We start from the raw sequence: 18,274 nt of genomic DNA, 5'->3' as shown, positions 1-18,274 counted from the left end.
ATGTACGATTGCCTGTTAAGTTGACCGGGAAATAGGGGGCGTTGCAGAATGCGCTGCATAAGCTGCATTTGGAAGATTTGCCTTTAGTCCGGCTGGGTCGCGCATCCTGACTGAGAGCTGCAACCAAAGCAGAGTGGCGAGACGTTCAAAAACTTCAGTAGTCAGCGGTCAGCATGCAACCTAATGAGACCTGCTCGTACGGAAATTCCCTCTGCATCACGTTCGTTGACAAGTGGACGTTATTAATGAACGTGACATGTATGTATTCTCCGTTTATTTTACAATATTATCCGGTAAAGTGTGCAACATATATGGATCAAGTAAACAAATCGAAGCCTGTAATATGCAGCAATTATTATCTGGTGAAAACAAATGGTGAATATTTATAAGTCTGTCATGAATAATAATGTATTTGCACTACAGAATTCAAATTTTGGTGCCAATGTTTTGTAATTGGCATTGACAAATGTGTCAGTGCAGTAGTGATAAACAGATGTTTCTCCCATCAGCATAGTGAGATACAGATGTTCTACAAAGTCTCTTTAACTTTCCTCTGTGTTTGCGGCCAATATGTGCTGGTAATGAGCACATTTTATGGCATATTCTAGAGCAGGGTTCTCCAAGTTGATGACCGCGGGCACCAGAGTGCCTCCTAAATACAGCTGAGGTGCCCGCGGACCTTTTCCTGAAAATAACTCACTGGTGCTAGGTCATTGTAGTTTTCTGGTAAAATGATTTTTTTGTGTGGTTTACTGGGTCTATTTAACCATACTTTCAATAATAAACCTGGTAATAGCAAATTAACAACATAGTAATAACATGATAAGTAATTATTTTAGAAATGCATAAAAAGCCGAGTGTCTTTTGCGCTAATTGGTCACAAAAAGTAGCTGTAAGCTTAAAAATGTTATAGACCCCTGCTCTGGGGTCTTTTTTTAAGGCCAGACCTACTTTTTCATTACTGGTTTATGCTAAGCGCTAGCAGTTTGATATCAATTTCTAAAAAAATATCATGTCATGACATGATTTAAGAGAACCCCTGATTCATTATGTCATTACAAGGTTGCAATGATTAGAAACAAGGTTAAAGAAGCTGTACGAATTTGAAAATATGTTACTCTCTGGCACCATCTCCTGGTTTGAAGTCATTATCGCAGCCCTAGTCAGCTCATTCATGATGCGCATGCTTTTCTATGCACGCTCAAATAAACTAAAAAAAAAGCATAAGGGCATCTTAAACTCAGTCAGGCATTGTTAACACATACTTAATAGAGAAAATATGTAATTTTCAACTTTTTATGGACACCTCAAATGACACACCCCACCTTTAAAGTGGGCTCAGTCAACCACTAAAACATGAAATGAATAACATCTGCTTTGTATATGGGCACAGTTTCTTACATTTCTTAATTATAGCCCGATTTTATAAAGAGCAAATTAAAAATAACTTATTATTTATTTTAGGTAACTGATCATGTCAATGATTCCTCATGCCTGTTAATAATGTAATTCCCGAGAAAATTACAATGATCCATCACTGGCTGTTTTCAGAACGGTTCTATCTATCTTTCCATCTATTTTTTAGGAGGGAGCAGTCTTGTGTAATTTTGCATACACCAATGTTTACTGCAAAAATGTTGGGTAGTTTGATGTCTGACCAAGCGCAGTTTTGTGTCCTGTGCTCCAAAAAATTGAAAACATTGGAAGGAAGGATTTTTTAATTCAAATGTAATTCCCAAAAAGTTGAGAGTAAGAATAAATACACAAATTTCATATAAAAAGATCCTGCCTCAGACCAAGTATAAGAGCACAACTCTGTAGATGCCCCAAACTGGGGTCCTGTGCTCCACAACTGTGAAATCTGGCCAATTTCTGGCACGATTGTGGACATCCTAGGGCGCGGGAGGGTTCTTGTGGGCTGCTCATGCTCCGTTAAAAAAATCTTAGCAACGGTTTAGAAAAAGAGTTACATCATTATACTGTTATCTGGGCCACATAAAGTAAGAAAAGAGGATAGAAGCGCTTGCATCGCTGGATCCTGGTGACGTTTTTCGTTTGCCATCTGGGCTCAGAAGCACAAGCATTTGTGAGTGGAGACGGTGCGTTTGCTGGTTTTCAAAAGGCCACAGCTGTGTTTAGCTAAACTCGGCCAACACATCTTAAAAAGCCACATGAGACAAGGTTGCCATTTTGCCGTACAGTATGCTGGCTCGCAGTGGGCTTTGTGGGAAAACCTTTTTTAGTTTTACCGTAACACTCTTCTTTATGGACCACAGCCCAGAGTGCTTTTATTGCCCTTGATAGTTGGAATGCTTGCTGAACGGCACATGGGGGTCCATTGCGATGCTTCTTAAAGTGTTCAATAGTAGAAGTCAGGTTAAGGCTAACCCTAACTCAAAGCCCTGAAGACATCACATGCAAACTACAAACTGTCCCATCTTCATCTTTAAGATTACTCTATTTTGAACATGTCCATACCCTGAGTGAACCTTAAACAATGCAATGGCTAATAATGACCAGTAAAACATGGCTTAGCCACGCATAATCCATGGACACCAAGTATCAAAATGTTCACCACCTTAGATGGATAAAATCAGGGGATAAGTCTTATCACATATTTTACAAACACAATCATATTTAGATTAATAGGGGCTCCATCCTTAGGAATGACTTACCGCAAAAATGAATGACCAGGCCAATTTTGGAACATTTTGAAAATGTAACCTTTGACAACAGTAGTATGTCCATCCGAGTGAACTGACCAACGACCCCAAACTTTTAATGTTGATGCCTGTCCCATATTTTCTGATACACACACTTTAATTATCTCTAATCATGCTTGGGTCAAATTCCCATGCCTTCCTGTTACAGGAAAACATAAAACTGTAAACCAGACCTATAACCAGTAAAATACGTGCCTGACACATACACTTTAAGACAGACTGGCCCTTTAGATGTTCACTTACTCACTTTCTCAGCCGCATCCGCATTAAAGAACCCGGCTGGGTTTTATCCATGACTCATTAACTACTGCGAATGACCTCAGCAAAATATGAGGGAAACCGCTTTAGATGAATTATATATTTCTCAACTAGTGAGCCTCTGGAGCCATTATTTTTGTGTTCTCAATATGTTGGTCTCATCAAAAACGAAATAGTCAGAAATATTTTTTAAATGTCCGTTGCATACTCATGACTTAAACTAAGATATCTGATCAAAAAAACTTTTGTCCTAATGTATTCGTTAGCTTCATGTTGAGTATTCTTTTATCCACGCAGTGCATGAATGAGGATTTCTGCCCATGGAAAGAAATTGAAAATATGAAACCTGAGAGCACAGAGATGTTCCGGTCGGCTTGAGGGCACCTATAATGTGGCCCCCAGACTTAGGCCCCAGGGACCATGGACCCTCGGATACACAGATGACTCTTCCAGGTTTTTCTGAAGATATGGAGGACCACCAAGGGACACCGTACTTTGGGGTCCTAACGTCTCTCCTCTCAGGTGGTAACGGGGTGTGCTTTTCACATAGAACTTCCATGGCCTCTGTGGACTTCACTTGCAAGTCAAATGTTGGTGGAACTGGAGAGAGTTTTTTCACAAGTCTTTCAACCTCTCAGGGATTTTGTCATGGTTCCAAACCAACCTTTCCTGTACCCTACAATGTTCCAAGGAGGACTACCTTTTCAGAACCTCCCTGTGTTAAGCAAGAGCCCACACAGGATGTATTACACGACCAGCAGTGTCTTTGGACCAACTGCAAAACAACCTGCCTGAGTCGGGAGGAACTAGCAAGGCATATTGAAAAGACACACGTGGACCAGCGTAGAGGCGAAGAATTCGCATGTTTCTGGGCCGACTGCATCCGACGCCAGAAGCCCTTCAATGCGCGGTACAAACTGCTCATCCATATGAGGGTGCACTCTGGGGAAAAGCCCAACAAGTGCATGGTGAGTTCTTAGGATTAAAAAAAATGATTACATGTGGAAGAGTGAGTTTATAATATTTTTTTGCACTGTCGTGAAGTTTGAGGGCTGCGACAAAGCATTTTCCCGCCTGGAAAACCTTAAAATCCACCTGCGGAGCCACACAGGGGAGAAGCCGTATGTCTGTCAGCACCTTGGATGCTTCAAGTCCTTCAGCAACTCCAGCGATCGAGCCAAGCATCAACGGACACACATTAACACGGTCGGCCATCTATTTAGTAGTAACCGCTTTAACCTATTTCTGTTTTTAATTAAAAACATATTTTGTGTGGATATTGTAAAACATTTATAATCGACATGACTTGTATTTTTCCCTTTAGTTTGAAATAGTTAAAACAGCAGCGCTGACAGTAAAATAAGAAATTACAGTAACCTTAGTCATTATTTGAGCATGTAGTAGTAGATCCAGCAGGTCACATGTGTGAAACTCATCGCCTGCGGGACAAATGTGGCTACATGATTTTATGTGGCCCTCGAGAGCTTAAATGCCCAAGTGTCGAAAAATAAACAGGTCAAAGAGTGTTTGATCAAAATTACATTTCCCACATATCGTGGCAACTACGATATCCACAAAGTGCCAATGATTTTAAATTATACTAAAAATCTCCAAGAAGATTATGTGATTTTCTTATTCAACGATACCTCTACTTACGAAATTTCTTCATTCCCGGATCATGCTCGTATCTAGAATTGCTTGTATCCCGAGCAAATCTTCCCGATATGAAATAAATGAAAACTAAATAATCCGTTTCTGGCCTCCCAAAAGGATCCAAGTCAACCCTAAATAGCTAAAAAAGACATCTTCCTGATCACTAAAAAACATATTCAAATAGTAATTGAAGATAAAAATACAGAAAAAGTTGATAATAAAATGACTTTAAAGCCCCGGTCTCTAGTAGATATCCTCTGGAAATTCTTGTTACTTGGATTTTCTCACATATATAGGGAAACGTTTTTGTTTGAAAGACATCTCGAGTATCTGTCGTGTCCTGCACGGTTGTCATGGCGCCCAGCTGGCCCCACCCCTTAACACCGGCTGACCTGCATTTTCCCGATTACCCCTATGGGTACTTAAACGCGCCTTTTGGAACTGCCCGCTGCCAGATCATTGTTTAACCTTGTTGAAAACCTGTTCATGCCTGTTTGATCTGAGTAATGCCTAGATTGTAATTTTGCCTGCCTTTGAGCCTGCTTTGTTTTGTTTGTGGTCCGATTGTGTGTTGGACAACTTTTCTTTCTCAATTAAAGTGACAGATCATCTACGCAAATGAGTTCCAACTTTCTGCTTCCCGACCCCTTTTGTGAAAGTATCGAATTTCTCGTTGCTTGAGAAGCTTGTATGTAGAGGTATCGTTGCATTCAATTTATAACATTATTCTGTATACCAGGGGTTGGGAACCTGTTTGACCCAAAGAGCCATAATAGCAAAATATTTAGATTTTTTTGATTTCAAAATAAATTAATTAATTGAGTGTTTTTTTAAACATCAGGAGGCATAAATATAACACATTATCCTTTTAAGCATTAAAGTCTTTTATATGTGTCGGCCATTTTGCCACTTGCATAGGTGAGAAAATTCAGCTCTTATGTGGATGCAATTAGTTGTGTACACTTGGTGACACTAGAGTTCCTGAAAAAACATTTATCAAAATGTTTTTGTTTTTTTATCAGAAAAGTAAAAATATTTCACGATTCAATAATGACAGCAAACCCTTTTGCAGAATGTCTGCATTTTTGTAAATTTATTGTTTATGTAAATAGAAACAACTTGAAAAAACAACCCACTGTGGAGCTGAAATTTCCCGGTGTTATGTAAAAAGTGCTGACGTAAAAAATGAGAACATGTTGTCCGTTCTAAACTGTTGCAAACTTTGTGAGTGAAAAAACATGACGATCCTCCAATTTTTGTAACATTGGTCTTGCATTATATTTTATAATTTCTGATCCAAACTGGAGGTTTAAAACATTGACATTCCTAAAAATTTTATAAAGAAATAGCCATAATCGACTTTGTTGTCCTTTTAGCACTTGGCCCCATATGAATCTGTGCACACCACTGAATTAATTTGTATCACAGGTTTGTTTTCACCTTAAAAATTTGTTTAATATTTTCTAAATACACGTCTCTAAACAACTGTACAAATAAAATCTTTGGAATTCATTAAATATGCAAATATTGAAAACTATAGTATACATGAGCTCTTTCCAAAGTATAGATAGTGTTGAACTGACATGCAATGATTAAATGGCTGGGTCCCCTAAGGTGAGATAGAAAGAAAGTGACCAAGAGCAGAATATGAAAATGTGTTATGGTGAAAACTTCATTACCTCTGAAACTCACCCGAAGCATGTGTCGTCACTGTCTTTGACTTGTTGAACATTTTTACATATTAAAAATGTTGATTTGATGGTCTATTGATGTTTACTACATTTTGTGTATTCTTACACAATGCAACATCTATAGCAGCATGGTCATCCTGTAAGGGGATGACTTTGTGGCCTATTTACCTCATGTGGAGGTTTTTGAGTTTTTCTTGTCTACATGACGGTTTTAGATCAGGGGACGGTGTGATTGTGGCCTGTAGCGTTTTTTCAGACATTTTGTGACTAAGGGCTGTATGAATAAATGTGACTTGACTTGACCTAAACATCTGTACATGGACAAAAAGAAGTATGGGAACGCATAGGTTACACATACTCACCACTCCCGCATAATTACCTGATTTGACCTTTTCACTAGGATTGGGAAATCTCAATACCCACTGTCAAAGAATGGCAATATTTTTACAATTGTCGGCAGGCACAATTAAATACTGATATGCATCTGACAAACGATACACAAGCGAGTTGTTGTCATTACAAAGAAATGAGTTTTTTTTCCCCCTTCCCCTTTGCCATGTCATGCAAGCAGACTTGTAGCCCGGAAAATGAATAGTTCAGAAAATGGATATTATACAGTCCACGAGAAAAATGTCTTGTTTTTTTGTACTCTTCAGGTCATATTTGCCAAATAGAAGACTTTTGGTTACTCTTGAATTCTTGTTACTCAAAGTGTTTTACTTCATTTTCAAAAGTGTTCCGGGAAATGTGCTCTCCCTGATCTCAATTCAGTAAGATGTGATGCACATGTAACCATCATTCCTTCTTAACTTTTCTAATTTGACTTAGGTGGACTTCTGCCCTGCAATATGACTGAGTATTACTTCTTGGCTTACATGCTCATAGACACAACACGAACATGTCAAAGACTATAATCTTTACAAAAAAATAGCTCATTCGATAAAACGATAAACCATAATGTACATTCACAAAAAAGTACAACCAAGCACTGTGCAATCACCTAATGCAGGCATTAGTCAACAAAAATTATTGAAAGCACCATATTGCAAAAAAAAGCTTTATCTAAACTTGTTAAGAAAGACGTGCTGTACGTATGTTTATTTCTATGTATGTATATATATATATATATATATATATATATATATATATATATATATATATATATATATATATATATGTATGTGTGTGTATGTATGTGTAGCGACCCTCTTTCATGCACGACACAAGGTTTCACAATCTCTGGGTTTATTGCCTGCATTCAGTAAACAAAACAATACAAAAGTCAGGGGCCTCTGTTCACGACTGCAATTATCTTCAACGCTTACAAATTCACTTCAGCTACGGCAAGCAGACAACATGCGAGCACATTAATAATGAAACTTCGATAATAACAATGAACATAACTTTCCCACGTACCTGCATTCAGTAAACAAAACAATACAAAAGTCAGGGGCCTCTGTTCACGACTGCAATTATCTAAAATATTGAAGATACAAAAGAACGGGTCATCACTCAACAGGCCGCACCTCGTGGCGTGTTTGCATCAAAACACGTTGCATCTTCATTTCAAGCTGTATTGCTTAACTTCTTATTTAGTGCTTTTTTATTATACATCATTTAGAACAACTTATATATCTTTATATACAAAAATAATTTCGAAAGCAGCTCAAATGTCTAGCAAAATATGCATTTTTTTATCCAACTGATATTGGGCACATCTTACCTTCAACGCTTACAAATTCACTTAAGCTACGGCAAGCGCTGAAGCCCATAAAGTGCCAAACGAAAAAAACAGTCGCAGACGCCCATGACTTAACAACTGAATGAGGTACCGGAATATTAACAGTAATACAACAAAAACACAGATTTTGTGAGAATTCAAAAAAACATTCAAAACAATCAAATTTCAACTCTGTTACACCTGTATAATTTTCCATTATCAAGGCATCAGGGAGAGCAAATAGCCACATGCGGCTCAAGAGCCCGCTGTTGCCTACCCCCAAGGTAATGCAATTAAAGTCTTGAATAAACATGAAAATATCATGGAAAACAGATGTTAAAAAAGGAACGCTTGCGATCTGTGAAGCCTGTCCAAAATAACATCGGCCAATTCATTAATATTTAAACATAAATTAATTATGCTAAAAACCCATCAAATCTAACCTGATTTTTTTCTCCGGCTTTGGTGCGGTATCAAGTGCGATGAGGTTGGTGTCAATTAAATGAAATGATCTGCATTCATATAGCGCTTTTCAAGTCAATGAAGACTTCCCAAAGCGCTTTACAATGTGCTTCACGTTTCCCAATAGCGGCCGTGCAGCCATGTAAGACGCTAACCTGCTTATTGGGGGCATTAGGGGTGTCTTACCCAAGGACACTTCGACATGTAACACGGAGGAGCCGGGATTCGAACTGCGATCTCTCGATCCCAAGACGAGCGCTCTACCTCCTGAGCCACTACATATTATTTATTATTTGATTAGCTGAGCAAGACATACATATAAAAACAGCAGTATGGAAAAAAAATATTATCTTGCTTTAACTTATAAATGAAGTCTCTGTGCTGCTCCTTTTGAATAAAACATCAATAGATGAAAAAAGTCCATTCAACAGGAAGAAAATTACTGGATGTTTTGAATTGCTATTAGTTTGCTAAAACTATCACTTTGTTCTTTTATCTGGGGCTGAGGCGTGCACAACTTAGAATCATTGGTCTCACTATTGCCCTCTATCATGGGGCAAGAGAATTGCGTGCCTCACTTTGCCACTGCAGACACTCAGCACACTAATACGTTACATATTAATTGTTATAATAATATCCACGATATAATGTTAAAATTCAGTGATTTTGTAAAAGAAAATCAAGGAATTGTAAAGTGAAATGAAAAAGAACTTTAACACTGAATAAATATAACATTGAATATATGTTTAATTTTTATGATGACAGGGGAGGCAGCGCCTTACCTGCCTCCCCTAGATGCACTTCAGCGTGTGTGATAATTATGTGGTTGCTAGATGCAGTGACGATGTTGCTCACTGTTGTTCCTAGCAATGCTCACAAACTTTGTGTGAATGCTCAGACCCACGGAAAGTTACATTTTGGTACATCGTGTAATTTTTAGCACCTCCTAGTGGTTTGAAAAATAATTTTAATAATAAGCTAAATAATAATAATAATAATAATTTCCTTTGTATTGTCATTCTTTGTAACAATGTACACAGAACGAAATGTCGATACACCTGACCCGTTGTAGCGAGCCGATGCAGCCGCAGCCAACAGAGGGCGCCGCCATTTTACCAATTAAAATCATAACTTTGCATTTTCTTAAATACCCTTAAGTCAAGAAATTTGTATTTATTTTACATAACGAGAGGCTCACCTAGAGGGATCTAACATTTTTTTCTGCATTCTTGCTGCAAGGGTACTCCTCAAAACCAAGACCTTGTAAAAGAACGGGCAAAAATGAGAGGAAAAATGGTGCAGTTTGATCACTTTGAGCCTCCGTAGTTTGTATTCTTCCTTGTGCTTTTTTAAAACTTGTTTTTTGTTGCACTACACAGTACAATGATATCTAGTGGTCAAATATTAGACAGGGTCCCATTAAAGGAACCTGGCATACAACGACATGTGGCTTGAACATTTAAGCCTTGTCTCCACTCCCAAAAAGTTGAAAACAATTTTAGTTAGGTATTTTGAAATGTTACTATTAAGCTTGTTTTGGACATATACTGTAAATACACTTGTTGCTGTTTCTCATTTTTACTAACAGAAGCCGTACGCCTGCCAAATCCTGGGCTGCACCAAGCGCTACACTGACCCAAGCTCTCTGAGAAAACATGTCAAAAGTCATTCAGTCAACGGTGTCCAGGAAGCAAAGGTAGAATAGTGCAACACAAACTTTATTATGCATACAAATATATTTGGTGCTTTCATGTTCTGCGATAAATGTACTTCCATCTGGAATACAGAACACATGTATTTTTTTAAGTCCAAGAAAAGTAATTCCACACAGTTTGCCCACCAATAATTTTAAATATAACAAACTGAAAAATAATGATCAATCAATCAATATACCGAAGCCATATCCACATCCCCCTCAAGGGAGGTGGCTAGAGAAAAAAATAAACTCACATTGACCGCTCGTTCATTCGACTTCCCTTCCCAATCTGACACTGAACAATAAGCGCACAGCACAACAAAATGTGAGTTACTGTGCCTTGCAACCCTTCATCAGCAAAGAGGCCCAACAGCACACACTGGTTTACCCCATCCGCATCATATGCGTCGATATCAGTCATTCTTAACTATCCTTCACCACGCACATCTATCCCTAAAACACAACCGTGCGTCCTTTGAATTTAACCGACCTCACATCAGCACGTTTATTCCGTCCATTCAAACATTTTTGGGCCTTCCTCTCATTCTATTTCCCACCACTTCTGCACTACATTCTCTTTTGGTCAAACGGTCTCCATCCAGTTCTTTCCATATGTCCAAACAATCTCATAACATTTTCATAAACCCTCTCAGCAAGCTTTCTCACCACACCAGTTATTCTCCTTACTCCCTCATTCCTTAACCTAACAAGTCGTGTCACTCCACACATACTACGAAAACATCTAATTTCAAAATCATTTCACCTACTACGCTCATTTACTCTCATACCCCAAGCCTCTGAGCCATATATAAACCTGCCATCCACCCCACAAATCCTAAACACTTGCCACAATGCCTCCTGATCTATCCTGTCAAATGCTTTCTTTAAATCCATATATGCCCAATACACCCCTTTTCCTTTCGCTCTAGACTTTTCACACAACTCCTCAATATAAAAAAAAATCTGATCTGTACATCATCTACCTCTTCTAAACCCACACTATTCCTCCCCAAGTACTCCTGTACTTCTGCAAGTTTCTTATCCCTTATTCTTCCAATTCAAATCCTGCCATAAAGCTTTCCCACCACACTCAATTGACTCATCTCATCTCATTAGCTGCACCACTTATCCTCAGTAGGGTCGCGGGGGTGCTGGAGCCCATCCCAGCAATCATCGGGCAGTGGGCAGGGGACCCCCTGAACTGGTTGCCAGCCAATTGCAGGGCACACAGGGACAGACAACTTGCTCGCTCATTCACACCTAGGGACAATTTGGACCGGCCAATCCACCTGAAATGCATGTCTTTGGAATGTGGGAGGAAACCAGAGTGCCCAGAGGAAACCCACGCAAGCACGGGGAGAACATACAAACTTCGCACAGGAAGTCCGGTAGCTGGATTTGAACCCACACAGGAGGTTCCCAAGACCTTAGAACTGTGCCTGCACACGCGCTAAGCACTGCGCCCCCGTGCTGCACTCAATAGATTCATACCTCTTAGATTACTACACATTAGCCTTTTTCCTCGCAGTTCGAATCCCGGCTCCTCCGTGTTACATGTCGAAGTGTCCTTGGGTAAGACACTGAACCCCTAATGCTCCCAATAAGCAGGTTGGCGCCTTGCATGGCTGCACGGCCACTATTGGTGTGTGAGTGTGTGTGTGAATGGGTAAAAGAAGGGCAGCACGGCGGCGCAGTGGTTAGCACGTGTGCGGCACAGTTCTGAGGTCATGGGTTCAAATCCAGCTACCAACCTTCCTGTGCTGAGTTTGCATGTTCTCCCCGTGCCTGTGTGGGTTTCCTCCGGGCACTCTGGTTTCCTTCCACATTCCAAAAACAGGCATGTCAGGTTAATTGGCCGGTCAAAATTGTCTGCTGGTGTGAATGAGTGAGTGAATTGTCTGTCCCTGTGTGCCCTGCGACTGGCTGCCAACGAGTTTAGGGTGTCCCCTGCCCACTGCCCGGAGATGGCTGGGATGGGCTCCAGCACCCCCACAACCCTACTGAGGATAAGTGGTGCAGATAATGGATGGATAGCCTTTTCACTTTGTACAAGGGAACCACACATGCACTAGGCCAGTCCTCTGGTACCACTCCAAGCATAAAACATATATTCAAAAACCTTACAAGACACACAATCATAGTTTCACTGCTACTCCTAATAAGCTCTACCATGCATCCATCCAATGAAGTACAATGAAAACAATGTTATCAGTATTATTTTGACTACACTAATGTATATGTAAATCATCTGATAAATTTACAGCAAAATGAACACTCAAAATAAGGAGAGAATAGTTATGAAATTTTGAACTTGTAAGGAGAACGGGAGAAGATTGTACAAAATTCTCAAGATGTAAAAATTCTAAAGGTTCCTTTATTAAAATCTCCTAGGTTACAAAAAGCAGATAAAAACTAATGGATGTGTCGATCATAGAACTGCAACATGATTGGCAAATAGTGACAATGATGCAACATTGCACAAGTTCTCAATAATTGACATAATAACAAACAACTGCACAATAAAATTCAAAATAAGGTATCTGAATCAATCGTCTTTGCAGGTGTTCAATAATCAAAATAAAACCTTTTTTCTAATTATGAGCCAGCAGGATAAAGACAAATGTTTAAATAAACATTTAAGTTTTTTTTTTTATTAGTGTCATAATAAAGTCAGGATTGTATGGAGGAGGTATCTATCATATTGTAACAATCAAATCTTAATGTTTGCTGTAATTTTTGGAAATTGTTAAAAGCTGTCTTTAAAAACGATTTGACCTCTCAAAATTATTGCAGATCTTGGCCATATGGCCTGACATTTTGTAAATTGCTACAATTACTACCAGTTGTGTTACCATTTCAAAGTTAATAATGACACTTGTAGTGTTTGCATGAAGAATTATTGTTCGCAAGGTTTCTGATTTAGGAGGATGAAATGGAGAACTACACGCCCATACCCTGAAATTTGAGATTAAGTAGCCTGTTGTTCTGCAATATATGTACCTGGTTTGTTGTCTTTGGAGCCATTTGTGGATAATGATTTTAGGCCCCCGCCCTAAAAAGAAAGTTTAAAGGGACAGTGTGTATTATTTGACCACTAGATGTTGTCATATTCTGTTGTCCAACCAAAATTAAATGTGCTAAAAATCACAAGTAAAACATCTGGTTGTCTTTTATTTTTCAGCCAGTTTTTGCTGCCAGGTTTTTGTTTTTTTCTGGGGTACCTTTTTCAGCAAAATGGCAGACTCATGTCATCTCCCTCTAGGTGGAGTCGTGTTATGTAAAACGAATAGGAATTTCTCACCCATTAGATATTTAAAGAAAAATGCACATCTATGTTCATATCCATCCATTATCTGCACCGCTTATCCTCAGTAGGGTCGTGGGGGTGCTGGAGCCCATCCCAGCCATCTCCGGGCAGTGGGCAGGGGACACCCTGAACTCGTTGGCAGCCAGTCGCAGGGCACACAGGGACAGACAATTCACTCGCTCATTCACACCAGCAGACAATTTTGACCGGCCATTTAACCTGACATGCATGTGTTAATTCTATTTCTCTACCACTAGGAGGCCATAAACAATACACACTGGCCTCTCAAGTGCAGCTCTAGCAGATCATGTGTTAAGTTATTACTGATTGATTAATTTATTTTATAATGAATATTAAATGTTTTGTTTTTATTTCTAAATGTTGTTTTGTCCTTGCAACCTTACTGAGGATAAGCAGTGCGCAGATAATGAATGAATAAATAAATGAATGAATTAATGTTGTTTTGTGTGGGGAATCGAGAAAAAAAATGACATTTGAAAACTATGGAACATCAGTTTTTTTTCGGATTCTGATACGAGATTTAGATAGAAATACAAACATATTTCGTTTCTTTCTGTTGAGAATTGAAATTGGTTCAGGTCCAGAATGTTTATTTTCATTGTCAAAAAAACAGCAAAACCTTGCTTCGAGCATCCAGTCATTCATTCACAGTTAAAAGAAAATGAACAGACCCACAGTATAAATATCCAGAATACATATAGATAAAAACCCAATACCCATAAATAACCCAATATAACTATTAAAAGTAAAAGTGCAGACCATTGAATATTGTCCTAAGCCACAAACATTTAGACAAACACCCAATAATTGGATTAGGAACTAAACTCTATCTGATCCAAGAGCCAATAATTCAGTCCAGAGGCCACAGATTTAGGGATTAGGGTTTACACCGGGAACAAAAGTGTCATTAAAACCTAGGAACACGAGTCTCTGGGATGGGCTCAGGCACCCCATGACCCTAGTGATGACAAGCGGTGCAGAGAATTGATGGATGGATGGATAGATGGCCAAAAAGTGTACAATGACCAACATACAGTATATACATTTTAAATTTAAAATGTGGTTTAGAGTCTAAATGTCATTGATTGTTACAGTTATCTTGTACTTCTTACAGTTTCCTTTGTACTCCGTACCAGAATTAGACCTGTTGAATGGCTCATCTCTTCTGGGCTCAAGCATCTTCTCAGGTATGCCACCTCTTCACAGCCTATTTAAGCAGAGATTTTTGTCTTTCATAAAACTACTCATTTTGAAGTGGACTACTACTCCATTGTGTCTTATTCAGGTTCTCAAACAAACAAAGATAATACAAACTCCTTGGGTCACCAAGTGGATATCCAATATCTTGGCAATGATGGAAGTTTGCGCAGGTCTGTAAAATACTCAACTTCTCTTTGCCTTCTGTGCTGTTATTGAACTTTAAAAGTTAGGCCATCTCGGGTGTTCGACTCCACTGTGGTGCTAAGATCCATGTAAAGTCTTAAAGTCCTTGAGCCAACTGGACTTTAGATGCTTAGACTTCAGAAAGTGAGTAAAAACATCTTGAGCGATAAGATGCAAGCGGAGCTGGCTGGCCACAATAAATCTGATTTATGAAGCCAGCATTGAAACGCCAAGATCCTACCTCCCCCCTCATGGGACCCACAACAAGGAAAATTCCATCGTCCATCCAAACCTCGTTTATGACCCCCCTACCGCATATCATCCTTGCCGTTGCTTTCTTTTTACACTTGGCACCCTTCAGTTTCCATGTTGAGTCAGAATGTTTGCGCAGAGATCAGCACATTCCTGGATACCCCCCTCAACTCTCAAGCTAAGGTGGAAATTGTACTTTAGTGTACAGTGCTAATCACATTTTTCCCCACTGCAGAAACATTTCTTTAACTCATGATTTTTTTTAAAGGAGCAACTTTTGTTTTAAGGTCCTTTTAGATATTGCAAATGCTTATGTAGCATTCCCATTCATATTCATATGCTAATTTAGAACTTTTGAAGACATTTTTGAGTTTTCTTTTTTAAGTTTTGGCTAATATGCTTTCAGTCCAGTAGTGTATACTGTATTGTTCAAGTTTGTTTTGAGAAAGGACAGATCTCAATGTTCTAGCTTCTGACAAATATTGTATCATGATACACATTACCATTAAATTTCGTACGGGACTAGAGGACTGTCAACAAGCAAGCAGTCATTTGGCCCAGTCGCGATTCCTGTTTGGGGGTGTCTATACTGCAAACATTGATGCAAAGTTATAGTGCAGTCATATTAAAAATTAAACACAAAAGTTAATGCCTAAACCTAAAAGTTAAATGTTTACTCAATTTAAGAAAGTTGATAAGCATTATTGCTGCTTTACCCGAGAGTTTAAGTCGGGCACAAAATTAAAGTGTATTTACTTGCACCCTTTAGAAAGCAAGAACCTTTTTACCAATTACTTGTGATTTATATGATTGTTTGATTTACAGGGGGAACACGCTGTCCACGGCCACAGATGTGGCCCCAGTCCAGCATCAACAAGGTAGTCATGGCAACCAGCCGCCTTGACACCAGGTTCACAAATGCGGCTTTACTCCAGTTTACCTTTGCTTGAATATGAATCTTATTATAGTGTTTCTCGGTGGGATTTTTGGAGAGAGGAGGCAGTCTCAGTCAACGGCTGATGGTGGCTTTGTTGAGCCTTCTACGTATATCCCACATGGCAAAACAGCAGACACTGCAGGTGGAAATGGAATTGCTTTTTCACACTCAACTTATAGACCCCTTACCAGGAAGTGTGCGCATTGTTGACCCAAAACAGCTGGAATCGTAGTAGGAGTTTGAATAGGGCGAGAGAATATTTGTATGTTGAGTAAGTTGCGTTTTTACAGTCACAATTTACAAAAAACAACATACCCAGCTGTTTTGTATACTGGTGGACAAATCACAATTTTAAGCAACAGGTTTTTTTTTGCAATACCCAGAGGAAACAGGATTTTTCGAAAGCACCGTAGAAGCTGATGGCTTCAATCCATTAAAATAACTGGCTGGACTAAGGACATAATAAGGCATGTCCGCGTTTGCAGTGTTCATTCTTTTTTTCAAGTGTTTGCTTCTAATACCTACTATACACTGTAAATGTGTTATTATTGGTGCTAGGGAGTAGATCTTTTATAATAATGGTTATAACAATAATAATGTAATTTTAACATTATTAGTAATGTTTAGTTTATACAATATATATTTGATAATAAGACATTATTATGTTGTTAATAATGATTATTAATAATTGTTTTTCATGAGCATTGTTTTTATTGATCCAACCAACAAAAACAATGTATTTAAGGATGGTGCGTTTAACTTATGTGTGAACTTAGCTAGTGTAAATATGAACTGGTCTTCTGAGCCACCTTTTCCGACCATTTAACTTGCTTACTCAATTTTGACTGGAATTGTATCTATCTATCTATTTATTTATCTACCCTGGTCATATTCCTCAAGAAGGGTGACTAACAGCAAGATAAACACGTACAAAAACAAAGAAAATAAAAAAGGGGAAAAGTAGCAAAAAAACACACACAATTTTTTTGGGACCATGGCCAACCCAATTGCCCAAACACCCAAACAAGTTAATCACCTCGGCACCCAAGTTGGTCATGCTTTTGTCCCTCCAGATGAAACGGGACACGAGAAAGCGGCCATGTCACTCGGGTCAGGGTGACACAACACACTATTCTGTTCAACAGCAGGGCCCGACAGTTTTCACTAGTTTACCCCTGCCGCATCATACAGGTGCCCTGCCCATCCCTTAGAACACGTCTAAACATCCCACTATCCTTTTACAATACCTCTCCACTCATCCCTATCACCAACAAGAGACTGGCATTGTATACTGGGCAAAAAAGTGGCTCGCACAATCAATATGTGGCGCCGATCAATGTAAATGTTTTTTGTTGTTGTTAACTTTGATCACTAAAATGAAGTAGCTGTCTTGCCGCTTGCACATACTTTGTGCTTTTTTAATACCTACGATCTTTTTCTATCATTTTGCTGGTATGAACTGACATCAATTCCGCCGTTCTTCCTCAACAACATAGCTAGGCTATGTCACACTGGTTTACAAACACGGAAAGGGGTCTATAACGCACAAGGTGATTTCAAGTTCAGTGCATACACAATTATTTATGAACAACATTCCTCAAAAGGTAGCGTGAAACTGTATTTCCCTCATTCTAGCATTCGACCTGATCCAGGACCCGGACAACGAGGACTTCCATTTCTACACAGAAGCTGTAAACCGTCGCCTCGGCTTGGTGGATGAAGTCTACGTGGACTCGTGACCTCATATGCCGGAGGTCGGGTTTTGCAAACATTCTGTCATTTCGACATTTTTTTTACTCAACTTGTTATAAGTCCTTCCCCGAAAAATCCAAGAGCAGTTTTTTTTTTGCCATTAAAAACATATCAACTATTATGCCTCCTGTCATTAAAGTTGCTTCAACATGATGCGTTTAATTGTCATAAGAAAGTCAATTCGAAGCATGGATAAGGTTTTCAAAGGTTTATTATTCTAATATGCATTCTAGTTTTTGGGGTTTGTGACACAAGCTTGTTCTTTCCGGATTTCGCATTACCCTGAACTGTACCCTTTGTACTATTAAACATTGTATTTTACAGTTGTTTGAAAAAACAAATGTTTGATGAAAGTGAGCGAGCCCACAGGATATGTCCCCATCTTGCATCACTTCCTTAACGTCAGTAACATTTCAATT

General features: G+C 39.0%; 1 protein-coding gene across 2 annotated transcripts; it reads left to right on the top strand.

Annotated features, from left to right (window-relative positions):
• Positions 1-94: 94 nt before the first annotated feature.
• Positions 95-17,973, top strand: LOC148374433 (uncharacterized). Of its 2 annotated transcripts, XM_088355016.1 has the most exons (9): positions 95-258; positions 3,279-3,949; positions 4,026-4,187; positions 10,096-10,203; positions 14,646-14,718; positions 14,817-14,901; positions 15,992-16,044; positions 16,135-16,245; positions 17,739-17,973. In XM_088355016.1, exons 2-9 carry the CDS (start codon positions 3,371-3,373, stop codon positions 17,840-17,842), a joined length of 1,275 nt encoding a protein of 424 aa, XP_088211142.1. In that variant the 5' UTR covers positions 95-258; positions 3,279-3,370; the 3' UTR covers positions 17,843-17,973. The 2 variants fall into 2 exon arrangements, with proteins under 2 accessions (XP_088211142.1, XP_088211151.1); XM_088355025.1 differs by lacking the exon at positions 10,096-10,203.
• The last annotated feature ends 301 nt before the right edge of the window (positions 17,974-18,274 follow it).

The sequence above is a fragment of the Urocampus carinirostris genome, chromosome 1 (assembly GCF_059441175.1).
Source record: "Urocampus carinirostris isolate Australia breed hairy pipefish chromosome 1, RoL_Ucar_1.0, whole genome shotgun sequence".
Taxonomy (NCBI): domain Eukaryota; kingdom Metazoa; phylum Chordata; class Actinopteri; order Syngnathiformes; family Syngnathidae; genus Urocampus; species Urocampus carinirostris.
This window is presented reverse-complemented; position numbering and strand designations above follow the sequence as displayed.

What these genes read in the sequence shown, in the direction of transcription:
- LOC148374433 (XM_088355016.1), top strand. Translation starts at nt 3,371, where the DNA reads ATGTGGCCCCCAGACTTAGGCCCCAGGGACCATGGACCCTCGGATACA. An exon ending in ACGGTGTCCAGGAAGCAAAG is followed by an intron (nt 10,204 to 14,645) that starts GTAGAATAGTGC and finishes TACTTCTTACAG; the next exon opens with TTTCCTTTGTACTCCGTACC. An exon ending in CCCAGTCCAGCATCAACAAG is followed by an intron (nt 16,045 to 16,134) that starts GTAGTCATGGCA and finishes ATCTTATTATAG; the next exon opens with TGTTTCTCGGTGGGATTTTT.